The sequence below is a fragment of the Capricornis sumatraensis genome, chromosome 5 (genome assembly GCF_032405125.1).
Source record: "Capricornis sumatraensis isolate serow.1 chromosome 5, serow.2, whole genome shotgun sequence".
Lineage (NCBI taxonomy): Eukaryota > Metazoa > Chordata > Mammalia > Artiodactyla > Bovidae > Capricornis > Capricornis sumatraensis.
Genome location: NC_091073.1, coordinates 49,901,877 through 49,922,868, shown reverse-complemented (window position 1 = coordinate 49,922,868; position 20,992 = coordinate 49,901,877). Strand labels below are relative to the sequence as shown.

The 20,992-nt window shown below is 37.6% G+C and overlaps 1 protein-coding gene across 2 annotated transcripts in view; it reads left to right on the top strand.

Annotated features, from left to right (window-relative positions):
- The window catches only part of RELN (reelin), a 536,845-nt gene that overhangs the window by 142,689 nt on the left and 373,164 nt on the right, over positions 1-20,992 (top strand). For both annotated transcript variants that reach the window (XM_068972809.1, XM_068972810.1), the window contains exon 3: positions 10,762-10,897. In XM_068972809.1, coding sequence (XP_068828910.1) covers positions 10,762-10,897 — 136 coding nt within the window. The remainder of the gene's footprint in view (positions 1-10,761; positions 10,898-20,992) is intronic.

Below are 20,992 nucleotides of genomic sequence, written 5' to 3'. Positions count from 1 at the left end.
AAACAAAAGGTTCTGGCCCTCTCATAGGAAGAAGCTGTAGGTAGAGTCCCTCCAGTACCACGGAGAGCTCCTGCCATTTGAATTACTGTAATACCATATGATGTCAATTGTAGTGCCTTCCCTGGTAGCTCAGCTGGTAAAGAATCTGCTTGCAATGCAGGAGACTCCGGTTTGATCCCTGGGTCGGGAAGATCCCCTGGAGGAAGGGATAGGCTACCCACTCCAGTATTCTTGGGCTTCCCTGGTGGCTCAGCTGGTAAAGAATTCACGTGCAGTACGGGAGACCTGGGTTGGGAAGATCCGCTGGAGAAGGGAACAGCTGTCATTCCAGTATTCTGACCTGGAGAATTCCATAGTCCATGAGGTTGCGAAGAGTCAGACATGACTACATTCCATAAACATTTATTATGTGTCTATCATAATTTTTTGTGTGTAAAAAACTCATAATATAACTGTCTGATGGGGAAGACAGATAACTCCCTGTAATGCAATGAATAGTTCAATAACAGAAATATTCTCTGGGTAGTATGAGAACATGGAAATGTTCCTAACGTTAAACTTGGTTATAGGAAGGAATTATACAGGAAAGTTTCATGGAGGAGATGATTTATGATCACATATGTATATTAAGTGAGAAGTAATCATTTAGCCAAGCCAGAGGAAGAAAGGGCACTTTAGGTCAAAGGTCAGCAAACTTTTTTCTGTAAATGGCACGATGGTATTTTAGGCTTTTCAGGTTATAATAGTAGGTCTCTTTGGCATATTTTTTCACTTTTTTTTTTTTACAAATTTTAATAATGCAAAACTATTCGTAGTTCAGTGGTTGTACAAAAACAGGCCATGGTTCAGATTTGACCAATGAATCATAGTTTGCTGACCCTTCATCTAGGCAGAAAGAATAGGAGGAAAGCCAGAGATAAGTACATACAACTGTATATATACTGTTTGGTTTTGATAGAATATGAAATTTGAATAGGGATCATGATAAATAATCACAGAGAGATAGGGACAGAATATCATGTTGGACTTAGGCCTATTTTTTTAAAATAAGTTTGGATTAAACTTATAGATTTAAATCTTTAAGAGTGACAAAATTAGATTTGTGCTTTAGAAAGATACCTCTATTGAGAATTAACCTTAGGAGGCAAAACTGAACACAGAGACCAATTTGAGAGCTATTGGCACTCATCAAAAAAAGAGATAACAAAAGCCTGAAATAAAGGCATAGTGGAAAAGGGTAGGTAAGAGGGGACACAGTTGAAAAATTTTTGAGGTAACATCAGAAAAACTTGATGATAGATTGAAGTGACTCCAAGATGAGGTAAGTAGTATTTTTTAGCTGAGATAATAAATATTATGCTGACTCATTGATGTTACTCCTTTAATAAGAACTCTGATAATCATTTGTTCCAGATTTACACCATCTGGAGTTAGAAACCAGAGGCACATCTTCTGTCCTGATGTGACTTTTGGGGAAATCTATTGGGCTTTGCAGGAAGGGTATGGGGAGCTTTTGTTCCTGTCCATCAAATAGACTGAGCAGTACTTTTCCTGTGGCAGAATGCCTGTTCAAGGTAAAGGATAAAGAACTCAATATATAGATTCATGGAAATAGTTCTAAAAGCTGTGGTCTTTGGGGACTATCAGTTATTTCAGCTATTTTTGGATCAAGAAATCCAAAACTTCATAGACTTTGAAATTGCCCTCTGAATGAAGTAGACATAAGTCATCTATGATTGCCCAACATTTTTATATAGTTTCCCATATTGTTAGTATCACCATCCCCAAATAGAATTTCCATGTAGCTTAGTTTCTACCTACTAGACCAACACTTATGAGACTTGAATATAGAAGTATGCAGGAGGAAGTGGGGACCAAGTGTGGAGAAATCCAGATTCAGCCAAGTGCAGCAATGAAAATGAGGGGAATATAGTTATATATGGTGGCCACTGTAGTACAATTAGTTTGGAAAGGCTTGGGCAGACAACATGTAGAGATTATCATCTTGTTGTTCAGTCACTAAGTCAGGTCTGACTCTTTGTGGCCCCATGAACTGCAGCACACCAGACTTCCTTGTCCTTCATTACTTCCTGGAGTTTGCTCAGATTCATGTCCATTGAGTCAGTGATGTTATCTAACCATCTCATCCTCTGCCGTCTTCTTCTTTTGCCTTCAATCTTCCCCAGAATCAGGATCTTTTCCAATGAATTTGCTCTCCACATTAGGTGGCCAAAGTATTGGAGCTTCAGCTTCAGTATCAGTCCTTCTAATGAATATTCAGGGTTGATTTTTTTATAGAATTGACTGGTTTGATCTCCTTGCAGTGCAAGGGACTTTCAAGAATTTCCTCCAACACCACAGTTAGAAAGCATCAATTCTTCAGTGCTCAACTTTCTTTATGGTCCAACTCTCACTGTATATGACTACTGGGAAAACCATAGCTTTGACTAGGCAGACCTTTATTGGCAAAATGATGTCTTTGTTTTATAATATTCTGTATAGGTTTCTCATAGCTCTTCTTCCAAGGAGTGTCTTTTAATTTCATGGCTTCAGTCACTGTCTTCTGTGATTTTGGAGCTCAAGAAAACAAAATCTGTCACTGGTTCTACCTTTTCCCCTTTTATTTGCCATGAAGTGATGGGAACAGATACTATGATCTTAGTTTTTTAAGTGTTGAGTTCCAAGCCAGCTTTTTCACTTTCCACTTTCACCCCCATCAAGAGGCTCTTTAGTTCCTCTTCACTTTCTGCCATTAGAGTGGTATCATCTGTGTATCTGAGATTGTTGATATTTCTTCTGGCAATCTTGATTCCAGCTTGTGATTCATCCAGCTTGGCATTTTGCATGATGTACTCTGCATATAAGTTAAATAAGCAGGGTGACAATATGCAGCCTTGTTGTACTCCTTTCCCAATTTTGAACCAATCAGTTTTCATATATCCGGTTCTAACTGTTGTTTCTTGATCTGGATACAGGTTTCTTAGGAGACAGGTAAGGTAGCCTGGTATTCCCATCTCTTTAAAAATTTTCCAGAGTTTGTTGTGATTCATGAGCCAAAGGCTTTAGTCTAGTCAATGAGGCAGAAGTAAATGTTTTTCTGGAACTCTCTTGCTTTCTCCATGATCCAACAGATGTTGGCAATTTGATCTCTGATTCCTCTACCTTTTTTAAACCCAGCTTGTTCATCTGGAATTTCTCAATTTAGATACTTCTGAAGCATAGCTTACAGGATTTTGAGCATAACCTTGCCAGCATGTGAAATGAATGCAAGTGTATGATCATTTGAACATTCCTTGGCATTGCCCTTCTTTGGAACTGGAATGAAAACTGATCTTTTCCAGTCCTGTGGCTACTGCTGAGTTTTCCAAATTTGCTGACATATTGGGTGAAGCACTTTAACAGCATCATCTTTTAAATAGCTCAGCTGGAATTCCATCACCTTCACTGGCTTTGGTTGTAGTAATGCTTCCTACAGAGCACTTGACTTCACCACTGAGCAACTTTTAAGAGGAGAGGCAGAGTATGCAATATTAGGAGGAAAGACAGCAGAAATATACTCTGAAACAGTGGACCAGAGAGCTTCAATTAAAGACAGTACAGACTTTACATAGCTCTTTGGAAAGGATGCTGCTTTGTTAAACTCAGTGTTTAGGCCACATAGACCTAAGTGTAACTGGATGACTTTGCCCCTTACGGAGCAATTTTGACCTGAAAATGTCTCACTCACAACAGTACCTAATTCAAGGACATGTCTGCCAATAGGAAAAAAGTTATCCAATAACTATCTGGTGAGAAATTAATGTCTTTGAAGACAGAAAGGTGGAGGAGGTGTGGAGAGCACTTGAGTTTGTGCCTGGAGGAAGGCCCTCTATTCAGGTTCACTCTCAGATGGTTTATGTTTGATTTCTGGATTTAGAGTTCTCTTGAATCAGCACAGGGGTCTGTCCTAGAATTGAAGTACTGACACTGAAGGACAGAAGAAGGGAAGAAGCCAGTGGAAGTGCGGATAGCAGATGGATTTGTGTTCCAGTTTTGTTTGCTAGCACTGTTATTGACATGTGTTTAAATGTTGGCAAGTTATTAAAATCCACTGGTTCTTGGTAATTCTCCTGTATCTTTTAAGTGGGAATGATAATAACAGCTAACACATATAGTACTGACTGTGTGTGTGTGTGTGCTCATTTAATCTTCAAGCCACCCTAATATTATCATCTGCATTTTCCTGGAGAGGAAAGTAAGGAACAGAGTGTTTTTTTTTTTCTTTTCAGAGTGTTGAGTAACTGGCCTAAGATTCCACAGTTCCTTCGTAGTGGAACAAAGGCTGGTTGCCTCCAGTGTCTGTGCTCTCAAACTTTCCCATCTACTGCCTCTGCAGTAGTAGTAAGATAATAATATGGGTAAAACACCTGCACAGACAGGGCATTTGATAAATGGTAGTGCTTAGAGAGGGATGGGGAGGGAGGGCAACAGCAGGAATTATCAACTTTGTACTGAGTGAGGAAAGAATCAGGTTGACTTAGAATAAATTCTTTGAGCATGGATTCTCATGCATTTTCTAACATATGCCCATAGAACATACACTTCCAGAATGATTTTTTTAAAGATTTTAGTACTTTTTTGCTTCTAGATTTAAATCTGAAACTGAATTGCCTTCAAATCAGTGCTTCAAAAGTTAAATACACCCACTGCATGAGTGTGAGTGTGGGCGCACATACTCTTCATTATCTTGTAGCACTACTTGAAAGCTGTTCTTTTCATATCCATTTTCATCAGGCTGGTACTTCACAGATAAGCTGCAATGAGGATGTTTTCAGGAAGTTCAGTGATTACTTTTCAGCATATAAAATCATGTTTAGCTTTGCTGAGATATTTGTGTACATTAACCTAGCAAAGAAGGCAAATAATAGACAAGACAGATGCTGTAAGTAAACATTTATTCATATTTGAATCAGATGAAAAGGTTAAAGGGTGACATAAAGGAACTCCATAATTCATTTTCTCTCTTCACTTAAAATTTAAGACTAACTTTCCAGACTGCATTTTTGGAAGAGTCTACTTTTTTATTAATTGATGTAAGTTTTTAGAGATCCTTTTTTTCTTTTTAAATTTTATTTATTATGGAGGATAATTGCTTTATAGTGTGATGTTGATTAGATAGCCCTTTTAAACAAAGAGCAAATGATAAGAATAAAAGGAAACGAAGCATCTTAAATATATGTTTTTTCTTACACTTTTTATATAGATAAAGGTTAACATATTTACTAAACTTCCTGACAAAATATTCTACCATACTTTCTGAAAGTCTTTTTTAAACAGTAAAATACTTATTTTAAAATTTTATCATTTTTATATATGAAAGTTACATTTATCACAAATCAAAAATCTCTAATCTTAATGTACTTTCCCTTTATTTTGTGATATCCCATCCCCAGATGCTTTATTTCTTGAATTCCACAAAAAGCCAGGACATGCTTCTACCCACTTGAACAATAACCATGGCAAATAACAGACTGAACAGATTGGAGTAATCCACATCTTTAATCTATAAAATACACCCAATATGAATGTGTAATTTTCCTACTACCTTGGTTATTTTTTGGTAATAAAGTCTTCAGAGTATTTCTTGGAAGTGAATAGCCTACATTTTTATGAGGATATGTACATTTTATTTTCAAGATGGAGGAATGATAGAAATTCTAGTTAAAGCTCTGAAGACCCAAGGTATGCACATTAAAAGCATAGAAGAGTATTCCTGAGGGAAAATGGAGTTCATACAAGGTTTAGTCATAAACTTAAAATAACTGAAGACATGTCAAGGAAAAATGACATCCTGGAAGGCATAGAAATGTGTATCACTGTCTTAAAAGGTATCATGGAAGCATCTTGAGAACAATTAAAGACATTGTGAGCTTAATCTTGCAGAAGTATAATATAGATAAAGGAAATTCTTATATGGACTTCTATCCTTTAACCACAACTTCAAGAAAACAAGTGCTAGATATTTTTAAACTTGATATGCAGTAGTTTGCAGAACTTAATGAATTAAAAACATTCATGATTTGTCAAATGAATATTTGTTTTATAAAGTTATATTATTTCTTGATACGGAAATCATAACTAGATTGTGAATATTCCTATTTTTCACATGTGTATACATGATAAGGAAAATATATCTGTAATATCAGTGTTTTAAAATCTGTCAAGACAGTTATCAATCTCACAGAGACTCACAGTTTGAAAGATATACTTTATTTTTTTTGTCCAAAGTTAGACCAAGAGACCCATACTTCCTGAAGTGCTTTCTTTCTCTCATGGTCCAATTCTCTTGCAAAAGAATTCCACAGAAAACAATTTTGTATGAAAGTTTGCACATAGCCACAACAATGAAAATAAAACATTGACTGTAACTACATTATACACATATATATTTTATGTGTATATACCTCCCTGAGATTCACAGTATAATTAAATTCTTTTATCATATATCTGATTTTCTCTTTTTCAAGTAATTTAAAAATTCAATATATATATCCTGTTATCCAGCATGCAGCAGGGGAAAACACCATCATACCTTTAAATTCATAATCAAATTCAAATTAAAGTTACCCAAGAGTAGGCTTCCAAATCACATTTGTTACTTATATGGTACATGTCTTTCATGACATGAAAGCCATTTAGAAGATCACTATGGCGGATGCAGTAAATTGTGTTTCACAGAACGCTGGGAGCTGACATTGACTCCTCTCCTTCTCCTGGATCTCATTATGTGCCTACCTCTGCCCGTTATATCTGCCTTTGTGAGCTGTCCTCCTATTTTTCTTCTGTTCATTTAAATTATACTCAGAGAGCTAAGGAACTGAAAGGAGTCTTAGTGATCATGGACCAGCAGTTTATGGTCGTTGGAACTGAAGCTTGAGAGGGAGCACCCTGACCAAGGTCATGCAGCAGCGGGCAACAGAGCTAAGGGGACAGTCTTGTGCTTATGCTCCACTGCCTCATGTGCATAAACAAATGTGGGAAATCTTAGCTTTTCCCTCAAAACTCAACTCTTCAGCAGAGCAATTTCTTTTTACTTTTTCTATCATGATTTACTATAAGATATTGAATACAGTTCCCCATGCTCTGCAACAGGACCTTGTTGTTAACAGAGTCATTTCTGACTGTGCAGCAAGGGTGCTGGTTTGCATCTAGGCTGTACTGCCATTGCTATATAAACTATAGGTGAATTTTTACCTCCATTATCTTATTTTCCTAATGGGTAAAATGGAGAAAATAACAGCTCTTACTGTGTAGGATTGTTCAAAAGCCTTAAACAAGTTCATGAAGTGCTTAGAATAGTGTCAGGCCATAGTAAGTGCTCAAGAAGCATTAGTTGTCCTTATAGTTGTCCACATTAATCACTCTTTCTCTTCTCTTTTGTATTTTTCACAAATATTACCCAGTTAGTGCTCGCTTATTTTCTAGTTGTTTTATTTAGAATGTTAGTTTATTGCAGTTCTCTCTTCTCAGCTGAAGTCATTTCAGGGTCGGGACAATGTCCTGTATTTCTTCTGTGTACCTAAATATGGTCTAACCCAACATTTGATGCAACACAGGGATTCTGTAAATATTGTTTTCTTTGCTGACTCACTCAGAATATCTGGGAACTGGTATTTATTCTATCTCTTTAGGTGATGCTGCTATGTAGCCAAGTTGGAGAACTGCTGTGCTGGACGGTTGGATTGCAAGAATGTTATCCTATAGAGTATTTACCCACGGCAGGGCATGAGGCAATTGCAATTCTATATCTACCTTATAAAATTCTTTCAAATAATATGCAGTCTAGACATTGACTCACTTTCTCAGAGGAGCTTTGAGGAGTGAGGAGGTATTTGAATATGAATCCTGTTACCAAGGTTCTGAGACCCTGAAACCTTATTTTGTTTGATTCATTTCCCTTCCCACATAATTGCGGCTGTAACTTTTGCTTTTCCTTTCTGGCCAGGCTGACTCCTGCAGATGTGTCATTTCCCATACACTGGGTCCCTGCTTTATGCCTGACCAGAGAGGCATGGCAATTCCTTAGTCACAGCTACTGAGTCTCCTTCGGCACTCTATGATTTCCCTGGAAGTCTGTCATCTTCTCTAACCTTGTGGTTTCTCTGACTTGGTGACTTTCATCCTTTTGTTGCAAGATACAGCTTTAATTTGTATATAAATTTACATTTATATATGTATATATTTGAATGAGAAAAAGAGCATTATTAGGATATGTCAAAATATATACTTGTTCTTCAATTTTTTGGCCAGTATGACCTATTCTGAACAACTTGCTATTCTAGAAGATTCTGTTTCATTAGTTGATATAACATATGTGTATAATTTATATTATCTTTTATTTTTATAGTTATTTGTTTTATATTTATTTAGAAAATATTTCTTGAGTATCTGAAGTGTGTCATACATTGTGATAGTTGCTTGAAATACAAAGATTGAAGACATAGTCCCTGATAGACTCTCTGTAGAGGTGGTCAAGAGTATGATGGAGTGATGTATGGACTGTTGTGATGGCATGTAGGTAAGGTACCTGTTCAAACATGGAAGTACTGTACCAGATGCTTCCATATGTATTGGGTAATTTAATTCTCCAAATAACTTTAGGATGGAGTAGACATGGTGCTTTAACTTTATAGACTAGAAAACTATCTCGGAGAGAAGCTGTTTACCCAAGTTCACAAAGCCAATTTTATTAAATTTTTAACTCTCCACTCATGGCAATGTTTTTTATTAATATACTTTATTTTTATAGAAGTTTTAGGTCACAGGAAAATTGAGTAAAAGGTACATAGATTTTCCATACACCACCCTCCTCCAACCTTCTGGGTGTCTTGCACCACAGTGGTATCTTTGTTATAACAGATCAACCTGCACTGACCCATCACTGTCACTCAAAGTCCATACTTTACACTAGGTTTCATTTTTGGCGTCGTGTATTCACCATTGTATTAGTATATAGAATAGTTTCACTGGCCTAAATTTCTCTGTGCTCTGCTTATTCATATCTCCCATCTTCCCTCCCAACCCCTAGCAACCACAGTCTCTGTAATTTTGCCTTTTCCAAAATGTCACATGGTTGGAATCATACAGCATGTAGTTCATACTGGCTTCTTTCATTTAATAATATGTACTTTTTTATTTGAGAAGGGCCTGGCAATGCACTTCAGTATTCTTGCCTGGAGAATCCCGTGGATAGAGGAGCCTGGAGGGCTGTAGTCCATAGGGTTGCAAAGAATTGGACACAATGAAGTGACTTAGCACAGCACAGGACAGCACAACACTTATTCATGCTTTTTCATGGCTTGATAGCTCATTTCCTTTCAGCTCTGAATAATATTCCACTGTTTGTATGTACCACACTTTATTTACCCATTCACTTACTAAAGGGTGTCTTGGTTGCTTCCCAGTTTTGACAGTTATGAATAAAACTGCTATATACATCCATGGGCAGGTTTCTGAGTGGGCATAAATTTCCAGTGTATTTGAATACCAAGGAGTGTGATTTCTGGATTATATGGTTAGAGTATGTCTATATTTGTAGGAAAATGCCAAACTATCTTCCAAAGTAGCTATACCATTTTGTATTCTCACTGGCAATGAATAAGAATTCCTGTTGCTCCATATCCTCACTAGCATTTAGGACTGTCATTATTTTGGACTTTTGTCAAATATTAGGTGTGTAGTGGCGTTTCATTGTTTTAATTTGTAATTCTCTAATGACATATGATATTGAACATCTTTTCATATGCCTACCTGCCATCTGTATAACTTTTTTGCCTATTTTTAAAAATCAAGTTCATTTTCTTAGTGTTGAGTTACCTATTCATATTTTATATCTGAGGTAAACATGAGAAGAACATCTTATTATAAAGGAGAAAAAGCATCTCCTGATAATTCAGCTGGGAGCTGACCTGGTACTCAGCTATGTCATGATGATCTCGTGTTGAAAATGAGCGGTTTCATAGGTTATCTACTCTGAGACAGAGTTGATGTGGTTTAAGACAAAAACAAGACCACTTTTTAATCATGCCTGAACACAGACAAAAGCAAGAACACAGTACAAGCCAAAAGCATGATGAGCATTCCCTCTCCATGCTAATGTGATCGCTGCTGCTGTTATCAACCTCAACTTTAGCTCTTCTCTGTTCCTCATGTCTCATAGATAAAAATGAAGATACTCAGTGATAAAATTGCTCCTAATTTCTGATAGTACCAAGACTGGAATCAAAACCACCTTTCCCTGGAACCTCCCCAACAAGAGTGAGGGGGTTCCCAGGATGCAGGACTTTTAGCACTATAATCAAAAAATAATCTAATACAAACCAAATATTTTAACAAGCTCCTGCTAACATCCTCCTACTGAGCTACCTCCAGATTCTCAGTAGTATTTGATGACTCTTGCTGCAAACACTTCCAATAAGTCCAACCTTGTTTCACTGCAGGTGTGGTTCTGGTGGTCTTTGGTGATGGGTAAAGACCAATCAACAAAATCAAAATTAAGCAAACATTATAACAAATAGTTTAGTATACTGCTTCTTAACACTAATGTTTTAAATGATTAATTTCCTTCTGACAATAGAAAATAGAAAACCACACGACTTATAGGGAAGCCAGATAGTATGTTGAATATTAACATAAAAGAACCAGAAAATATTGTTATGCCATCATATGAAGGACTTTGTTTTGTTGTTTTTCTAACAACACCCTTTCCTTTCTGTTTGTCAGGTATCATGTCTGACCACCAATTTGGTAACCAGTTTATGTGCAGTGTGGTGGCTTCTCATGTGAGTCATCTGCCCACAACCAACCTCAGCTTCGTCTGGATTGCTCCACCTGCTGGTACAGGCTGTGTGAATTTCATGTAAGTACCCAAAGTGTCTATGACTGGTACAGAAGGCAAATGTGTTATCAAACCAAACTTGGATCTACCCGCCTGTGTACAGTAAAATCAATCAATGGACAGCATCTTGTGGTGAAAGGAAGTACAATGTTTATCACAAGGCAACAAGGAAGGAGTCCAGGTAGCTGGTGCTCAAGAGACCTGAACTCCCCAGTGATTTTTAGGAAAAGGTTTTTAAAGACAGGATGAGGGAGAAGGTTGCAGGGTGTGTGATCAGTTCGTGGACCTTCTTCTGATTGGTTGATGGTAAGGCAATCAGAAGTCAGTATCATCAACCTTCTGGTTCCAACCAGTCTGGAGTCAAGATGCTTGTGGCAGCATACAGTTAACTTATACCTGGTGAGGGTTTCAATATCTGCAAAGTAGCTCAAAGGCTATGCCTCACGATATTACCTGAAGCTCTTGAGGAGGAACTCAAGGTCCTTGAATTTGTTTAATAGCTAAACTATTATAAGTTTGTCTTGCTTGACTGTTTTCCTCTGTTTCTGCATTTTATTCTCTGATTAAATTTATGCTTTGGCACTTGGGGAAGGCCTGGGAGGCTAAAATTTTTCTACAGGTAACAGGCAGGAATGCATAGGCTTCCCTAGTAGCTCAGATGGTAAAGTGTCTGCCTGTAGTGCAGGAGACCCACGTTCAATCCCTGGGTTGGGAAGATCCTCTGGAGAAGGAAATGGCAACCCACTCCAGTATTCTTGCCTGGAGAATTCCATGGACAGAGAAGCCTGGTGGGCTACAGTCCACGGAGTCACAAAGAGTCAGACCCGACTGAGCAACTAACACACACACACACACACACACACACACACACACACACACAAGAGGCAGGAGTAGGACATGCAGTGGTCTGTCTGCAAAGGCCCCGTAGAGTCCTGCTTGGTTACATAACCTCTCTGAGGTTATGTATATAGTAACTATTTAAAGGTCTTCTTTTAGCAGGTTTAACCTTAATTAAAACCACTCATTTTGGTAACAAAAAAGGCCAAAATTGCAAAAATAAAAATTCAATAAGATAAAAGTATGTGAAGAAATGAAAACAATAGGGAAATGATTTTCAGAAAATAAGATGAAAACAGATACAAAAAAATGTTATGAGGATCCACACACAGTTTAGAAGAAGACTAGAAATTTAGAGATTCAGCTTTTAGCTAAACCTAGCCACAAGTGGTTCCAAATAGGAAAAGGAGTACGTCAAGGCTGTATATTGTCACCCTGCTTATTTAACTTGTATGCAGAGTCCATCATGAGAAACGCTGGACTGGAAGAAACACAAGCTGGAATCAAGATTGCCGGGAGAAATATCAATCACCTCAGATATGCAGATGACACCACCCTTATGGCAGAAAGTGAAGAGGAACTAAAAAGCCTCTTGATGAAAGTGAAAGAGGAGAGTGAAAAAGTTGGCTTAAAGCTCAACATTCAGAAAACAAAGATCATGGCATCCGGTCCCATCCCTTCATGGGAAATAGATGGGGAAACAGTGGAAACAGTGTCAGACTTTATTTTTTGGGGCTCCAAAATCACTGCAGATGGTGACTGCAGCCATGAAATTAAAAGACGCTCACTCCTTGGAAGAAAAATTATGACCAACCTAGATAGCATATTCAAAAGCAGAGACATTACTTTGCCAACTAAGGTCCATCTAGTCAAAGCTATGGTTTTCTCAGTGGTCTTGTATAGATGTGAGAGTTGGACTATGAAGAAAGCTGAGCACTGAAGAATTGATGCTTTTGAACTGTGGTATTGGAGAAGACTCTTGAGAGTCCCTTGACTGCAAGGAGATCCAACCAGTCCATTCTGAAGGAGATCAACCCTGGGATTTCTTTGGAAGGAATGATGCTAAAGCTGAAACTCCAGTACTTTGGCCACCTCATGCGAAGAGTTGACTCATTGGAAAAGACTCTGATACTGGGAGGGATTGGGGGCAGGAGGAGAAGGGGACGACAGAGGATGAGATGGCTGGATGGCATCACTGACTCAATGGATATGAGTCTGAGTGAACCCCGGGAGTTGGTGATGGACAGGGAGGCCTGGCGTGCTGCGATTCATGGGGACGCAAAGAGTCTGACACGACTGAGCGACTGAACTGAACTGAGCCACAAGTGCCAGGAGGAAAACATAAACAGTTAGCTGATTCATGGTGGTAAGAAGTCAGAACTGTGTAGAAACTTACTGAATCTCTCCTGTGCTCATCAGGAGGAAACAGGGAAGGGTAGTGAGCAGTGTCCCAATAGCATCCTTAGATAAACTCTGCACTGTGGTTCAGAGTCTGTGACTTGTGATATCTCTCAGTGCAGATCATTCCCCTACTCCTGCCACATAATCATCACTTCTCATCTTTCTTATCTCTTTTTTTCTCCCACTGTATTTTTTTTCAGTTCTAACGCATGATATACTTCATTTATTTATGTATGTTATTTATTGTCTGATTGTTCCTGCTGAAATGCAGTTTTCTTGAAGGTAAGAATGGTTTTCTGTTTTGTTTACTGATTCACCCCAGTTATCTAATACAGTTCCTGCACACACTGGAAGCACTACCTAAATATTTGTTGAATAGATGAGTAGGCTAATGGAATAAGTTCTGAAACAGCTATTCTATGGGCAGCCAGGTGAAACAGGGCTGGAATTCATCTTGAATACTCTTCTATGCTAGCCTTCTCCTCAGACAGCAAGATCTTGTAAAACCTGAATACTCCAAAATTTACCACTGCCTTTTCTTACAACGTGGGAGACCTGGGTTTGATCCCTGGGTTGGGAAGATCTTCTGGAGAAGGAAATGGCAACCCACTCCAGTATTGTTGCCTGGAAAATCCCATGGACGGAGGAACCTGGTAGGCTGTAGTCCATGGGGTAGCAAAGAGTCGGACACGACTGAGCGACATTTACTTTACTTTTCTTCTCCCTTAATAATATACAGCTCATTGTCAAGGCTGTTTGTCATATCATTGATTATATATTTTCTCTTCCTATCCTCTGGGTTACTCAGACTGCAAACATCAGATTCACCCACCTGGCTGGTTGACATTTGATCCCATCATTTTCTCCCTCAGAAAGTTTTTCGCCCTTGAACCCTTTCTTTCCAGTACCTCTTCCTAAGGTGCTTGCAATAGGTTCCTAACTGGTTTACCTCCAGTCTATTTCTCATCCAGTCCATCTCACAGTTAATCTTCCTAAGGCACAAAGTGTGATTGCTCAAAACTTTTATAGCCTAAGACTTTCTTCTAATGGCCAGCTTTTTGGAGTGGGTTTAATGGTGCTTTCAAATCTTGCAGTTTATCAGCTTCTTTCTTGTCTCCCATTACCTCTGCCTCCTGATGGTCACAAATTGGCAGCACATCCCACAATTCCCTAAACATTCCCTGACTTTTTCTCTTTTTCCATGCTTTCCCTTAGTTTGGAATGCATATTCTCTCAAATTCAATTGTTAAATTCTTACTCATTCTTCAAGCTGCCATTCATTCTTAAGTAAAAATCTTCTATGAAGCTTTCTGAGATATCAGCAACAGAATTGATATGTATTGTCACATTTTGCTTATATCTCTGTCATGCATGTGTACTAAGTCACTTCAGTTATGTTTGACTCTTTGCGACTCTATGGATTCCTCTGTCCATATGATTCTCTTGGCAAGAATACTGGAGTGGGTTGCCATGCCCTTCCCCAGGGGATCTTTCTGACCCAGGGATTGAACTTATGTCTCTTCGTCTCCTGCATTGGCAGGTGGGTTCTTTACCATTAATGCCACCTGGGAAGCCCAACTCTGTTATAATGCTGACTATATTTTACTGTTTACTTATATTTGATTTATTTTTTTAAATATAAATTTATTTATTTTAATTGGAGGTTAATTACTTTACAATATTGTATTGGTTTTGCCATAGCTTTTTCTATTAGATTAGATTGGAAAAGGACAAATTCTTATTTCTTCATGATTCCTCCTCAGTTGGTTCAAGGACTTATATACACAGGAATTACAGAAAATATCCTTTGAATTCTGCATCCTAGGAGACTGGGGAAGGGGTTATTCTAGGACCTTTCACATGTTCTCAAGTCCCTTATATTAAACAGCAGGGTAGAGTGGACCCTCTATATCTATAGTTTATGTATACAGGGAAAAATCTAGGGATATGGAGTGCCAGCATTGTATCTGTTGTACAATGTGGTCTGTTTCTTTAGTTTAATAGTAACCTCTGACTCTTTTTTGGGACACTTTGTCTTACTCGTGTTGGCACTTATTAGGATAATTTAAATTCTTGCCATTCATAAGCTCTTCATTTAAAACAAGTATTACTTTTTTTGAAAAAACACAAAGTAAATCTGTGCCAGCTGTACAGAACTGCGTAATTCTAAATAGATACAGTTTTTAATTTAATCTGTTTTAAAGTGATATTGCATGGCTTGTGGCATCACTGTTCCTGGGCTGTCAAATTGTATTCTTTTAGAAATAATGTATTGCATTTCAACTCCAAACAATATTTTATTAGCATTTGGTAAAAAAAATATATATAATTTGGTAATAAGTAATTTTTATTGATTGCAAAGAAGTTTACACACTCTCACTTATATTTCCTAATAAAATTTTGATGATGCACTTTGTACCTTTCAACTTTCTTGGTAAATGTTTAAGTCTATGCTTATTGTAAGCAATGATTATGTTGAATGTTATATAAAGTAGCTGCCTCCTGTGTGGGCAAAATGTTTTTATTGATCTCTTTTCCTAATTAGTTTGTGAGAAAGTATAGGGAAACTGAAGATTAAACATGAACTACTGAACAATTCATTTGGAATTTTCTGAGCTAAAGTCTTACAGTTTCTTACCTTTGTTTCTTACTATAGTATTTATTACATGTTGAGTAGAGCTATATGTAAGGATCAGTGTCTGTAATTAGTATGTGGCCAGCAATACTTGAAGATTTCTAGTGTTCAATATTAATTTAAACATCACACACACACACACACAAACTCACAAAATCCTATGGCATTTGGAACATAAATATACTTTGATTCTGTATTTTCTGACTAACCCTCAAAATTAAAGCTTTTACTTTTTAAGATAGGGAAAATTACTTTTAGGAAATTAAACTTCAACCATACTTACATGCTTTTGTATTGTACTTTGTATGAGTTTTTCATATTATTAGTTAATTCATTGTTGTTATTGTTGTTCAGTTGCTCAGTCATGTCTGACTCTTTGCAACCCCATGGACTGCAGCACGCCAGGCTTCCCTGTGCTTCACTATTTCCTAGAGTTCACTCAAACTCATGTCCATTGAGTCAATGATGCTATCCAACCATCTCATCCTCTTTCTCCTCCTTCTCCTCCTGCCCTCAATCTTTCCCAGCATCAGGGTCTTTTCCAGTGAGTCATCTCTTCACATGAGGTGCCCCAGGTATTGGAGCTTCAGCTTCAGTATCAGTCCTTCCAGTGAATATTCAGGACTGACTTCCCTTAGGATTGACTGATTGATCTCCTTACTATCCAAGTGACTTTCAATAGTGTTCTCCAGCACCACAGTTTGAAAACATTAATTCTTTGGCTCTCAGCTTTCTTTATGGACCAGCTCTCACATCTATGTATGACTAGTGAAAAAAACATAGCTTTGACTAGATGGACCTTTGTTGGCAAAGTGATATTTCTGCCTTTTAATATGCTATCTAGGTTTGTCATAGCTTTTCTTCCAAGGAGCAAGTGTCTTTTAATTTCATGGCTTTTCTGCCCACAGTGATTTTGGATCCAAAGAAAACAGTCTGTCACCTTTTTCATTTTTTCCCCGTCTATTTGCCATGAAGTGATGGACGGTATCTCATGATCTTAGTTTTTTGAATGTTGAGTATTAAGCCAGCTTTTTTCACTCTCTTCTTTCACTTTCATCAAGAGACTCTTTAGTTTCTCTTAGTTTGTTCATTCATGTCATTATTTAATTTTTCACATGTGTATTTTCTTTTATAACTGGGCTTGAAATCCTTCAAGATCAGGAACTGTTTAGGTATTTTTATGTAACTAATAGTTCTTAATACCAAACTATAGACAATAGAAGGCCCTCAATAAGTTTTTTCTTGCTTTATTTTTTATTTTATTTCATTTCTTGAGGTATAGTTGACTTATAACATCATGTTAGTTTCAAGTGTATGGCACAGTAATTCATATATATATGCACATACAGGCATATATATATTCCTTTTTAGATCCTCTTCCCTTATAGGTTATTACAAAATATTAAGTATAGTCAGTAAATGTTTCTTAATAGCTAATAATGACATACTTCACTGATTCTAAAATACAGACTTTTTTTTTCTTTACATTTTGAAATCTCTTAAGTTGCTTCTTACACCTTCCTTGGTGGCTCAGTAGTAAAGAATCCACATGGATTTGATCCCTGTATTGGGAGCACCCTCTGGAGAAGAAAATGGAAACTCCCTCCAGTATTCTTGCCTGGAAAATCCATGGACAGGGGAAGCTGGCAGGCTACAGTCCATGGCATTGCAAAGAGTCAAACACAGTTGAGCAACTGAGCACACACACACATGATGGTTGATGGTCTTGGATTTGAAGAAATCCAGCAACTAATATTTATCATTTACTAAGTTTCTCATCTCTCTAGAGCTGGCAGTTGAATCGACACTGCACCCAGTTCTGCAACCTCATATTAGTATTGCCAGTGTATGGTCCAAACTCTGTGATTTTAAAACCCAATTATCTATTTGAATCCTTTTTCAAAGAATCTCATAGTAAGAACTATGGACTATTTGAACTGAAATACCAAACCATTATATAACATGCTGTGTGTGCCATTCCCAGAATAGAGTAAGTGGCACTCTGTCTGAATAAGCCATGTTTTATTGATAAACCACTTAGCAACATAATCATTTATACTGTGTTTTTACTGCCTTTCTCATTACAAATAATCAAGTGAGAGACAGAGAGAAGAGAATGGCCTGAGGATAAAGTTGCTAGCTGTACTGGTACAACTAAAATTATTCTGTCCTTAGTTTTATGACACCAGTTGATAACATTTACATCTTAAATGATAATTTCATCCAGAGATCTGCTTAGTGTGCAGATCTTACAATAATATAGTTTGTCTTCACTTTTGTATTTGATTAATCTTTAGTGACTAGTAAACTCAAACTTATCCAAAGTTTTTGGATGTAAATTTAAAATTTTTTTCTAAGGGTGAAGAGGTGGTATAGAAAGAGGGAGGAGGAGAAGGAAGAAGGAGGTTAAGGTAGGGAAGGTGGAGGTGAAAAGGTAGAAAAAAGAACAAGGGAAGGAGGAAAGAAAGGATGGAGGGAAAGAAAGAAATCTCCAGGGCATGCAACTCGAACAGTTAGAAACTAACAAGGAAATAGAGTTGTAAAATAACAACTACAAAATTAACTAATATTTTTGAAAATTTACAACATACCAGTCACTATTCTAAGCAGTTTATGTCCTTTAATCCATTATATCCTTACAGTAATTCTGTAAAGTAGATGCTGTTATTATCTCAGTTTACAGATGAGTAGGTTGAAGTACAGGCCTTCCCTGGTGGCTCAGTGGTAAAGAATCCGCCTGCAGTGTAGGAGATGCAGGCGATGCTGGTTGGATCCCTGAGTTGGGAAGATCCCCTAGAGGAAAACATGGCAACTGACTCTAGTATTCTTGCCTGGAGAATCCCATGGACAGAGAAACTTGACAGGCTAGAGAAAATACGGTCACACGGAGTCAGACATGACTGAAGTGACTTAGCATGCATGCAGATTGAAGTACAGAGATGTTAGATAACTTGTTTAACATAACTCAGTGATTGACATAACCTGGATTCAGAAGACAATCCAGTTTCAAGCAAGGGATTTTTGCCACTTTACTACATTTTCCTCTAAAATCATCACTTACCTGTTTTATATGATAAAATGCCTATGGTATTGATATGATGAAAACTAGAGTTTTTAATGAAATATTAGACAAGCACTGATTTAAACTTCTGAAATGTGGCTGATTAATATGTCAAACATGGGCCTGATCTTGATATGTATGATATAGGTTCATTCTTTGGATGCTGATTATATCCCATCCATTGTCACAAGGGGAATCACATATAGGGAGAGAATGTGTGAATTAAAGGCAAAATTGAACACCATTAGATTTAACTGCTTGGACAGATGCTAGCATAATATTAGAATTAAAATGGAACATAAAAGAAGATCAGATTTGTGTCTAAATTAATGCTGATTTAACCTTAAATGAACTCGCTGCAAACAGTAAACTTTATACTGAGAACAGTATAAAGCAAGCAGTGTCCTATTTAAGATACTGAAGCAACAACAAAGAATTGAACTCAAGGGCCCAAAGAGGTTCAGAGGAGGACCATATTTGAGCACTTGATATTTTAAAGGAAAATTCTCCTAGAAGGACCTTAAAAGTACACTAAAAAAGAAGACAAAAAATCATTTTAAAAAATTGAAGACATAAGAACTTTCTGAACACTGAACATACTCAAAGTGATACAGATACAGAGATTTGAAATTCTGCCTAGAGTATATCTCTGGTGCCTTTAATTTTTGATGAGAGCCATTCTAGTCTGTCTGGAGGATTCCTCATGAAAGATAGTATGGTTGCCCATTTATTTCCGTCGATCAGAAGAAAACATTGCAGATGTTTGCCTTGTTACTTAAATGTTTGAAATAAGATTGGGAACTCCTCCACAGGTACGTTTATGGGGAGTGCATTCATACCTCATGTGAAGAGTTGACTCACTGGAAAAGACTCTGATGCTGGGAGGGATTGAGGGCAGGAGGAGAAGGGGATGACAGAGGATGAGATGTCAGGATGGCATCACCGACTCAATGGACGTGAGTTTGAGTGAACTCCAGGAGATGGTGATGGACAGGGAGGCCTGGCGTGCTGCAATTCATAGGGTCGCAAAGAGTTGGACACGACTGAGCAACTGAACTGACTGACTGACTGACTGATTCATACCTATAGATAAGGACACTAACAGTTGATAAATACAGATTTTATTTTACTTTGTATTAAAAATTTTTTTAAACTGGAAGATAATTCCTTTACAAAGTTTCACTGGTTTCTGCTAACAAACAGTGAGATTGCTGGGTCACATGGTAGTTTTATTCAGCCATAAGTGTGTGTGTGTGTGTGTGTGTGTGTGTGTGTATCTCCCTTTCCTCAGGAGCCTCCCTCTCACCCGCATATACCACCCCTCTAGGTCCTGTCTCCCCTCTAAGTCTTCCCTCTCACTCCCCAATCCCACCCCTCTAGGTTGTCACAGAGCACCAGGCTGGGCTCCCTGAGTTATATAGCAGCTTCCCACTATCTATCTAATTTGCACACTATAGTGTATATAAGTCAATGCTACTCTCTCAATTCATCCCACACTCTTTCCCCTGCTGTGTCGACAAGTCCATCCTCTACATCTGTGTGTCTATTCCTGCCATGCAAATAGGTTCACCAGTACCATTTTTCTAGATTCCATATATATGTGTTAATATATAATATTTGTTTTTCTCTCTCTGAATTACTTCACTCTGTATACAGGCTCTAGGTTCATCTACCTCAGTTCGACTGACTCACATTCATTCCTTTATATGGATGAGTAATATTCCATTGTATATATATATCACAGCTTTTTTATCCATTCATCTATTGATAGACATCTAAGTTGCTTCCATATCCTGGCTATTGTAAATAGTACTGCAGTAAATGATAGGGGACATGTATCTTTTTGAATTATGGTTTTCTCAGGGTTTACGGCCAGTAGTGAGATTGCTGGGTCACATGGTAGTTTTATTCCTAGTTTGTTTAAGAAATCTGCATGCTGTTGTCCAATGTGGTTGTATCAATTTACATTCCCACCAGTAGTGCAAGAGGGTTCCCTTTTTTCCACATCCTCTCCAGAATTTATTGTTTGCATATTTTTGGTGATGGCCATTCTAACAAGTGTAAAGTGATATCTCATAGTTTTGATTTGCATTTCTCTAATAATGAGCAATGTTGAGCATCTTTTCATGTGTTTGTTGGCTGTCTATGTCTTCTTTGGAGAAATGTTTGTTTAGGTCTTGGT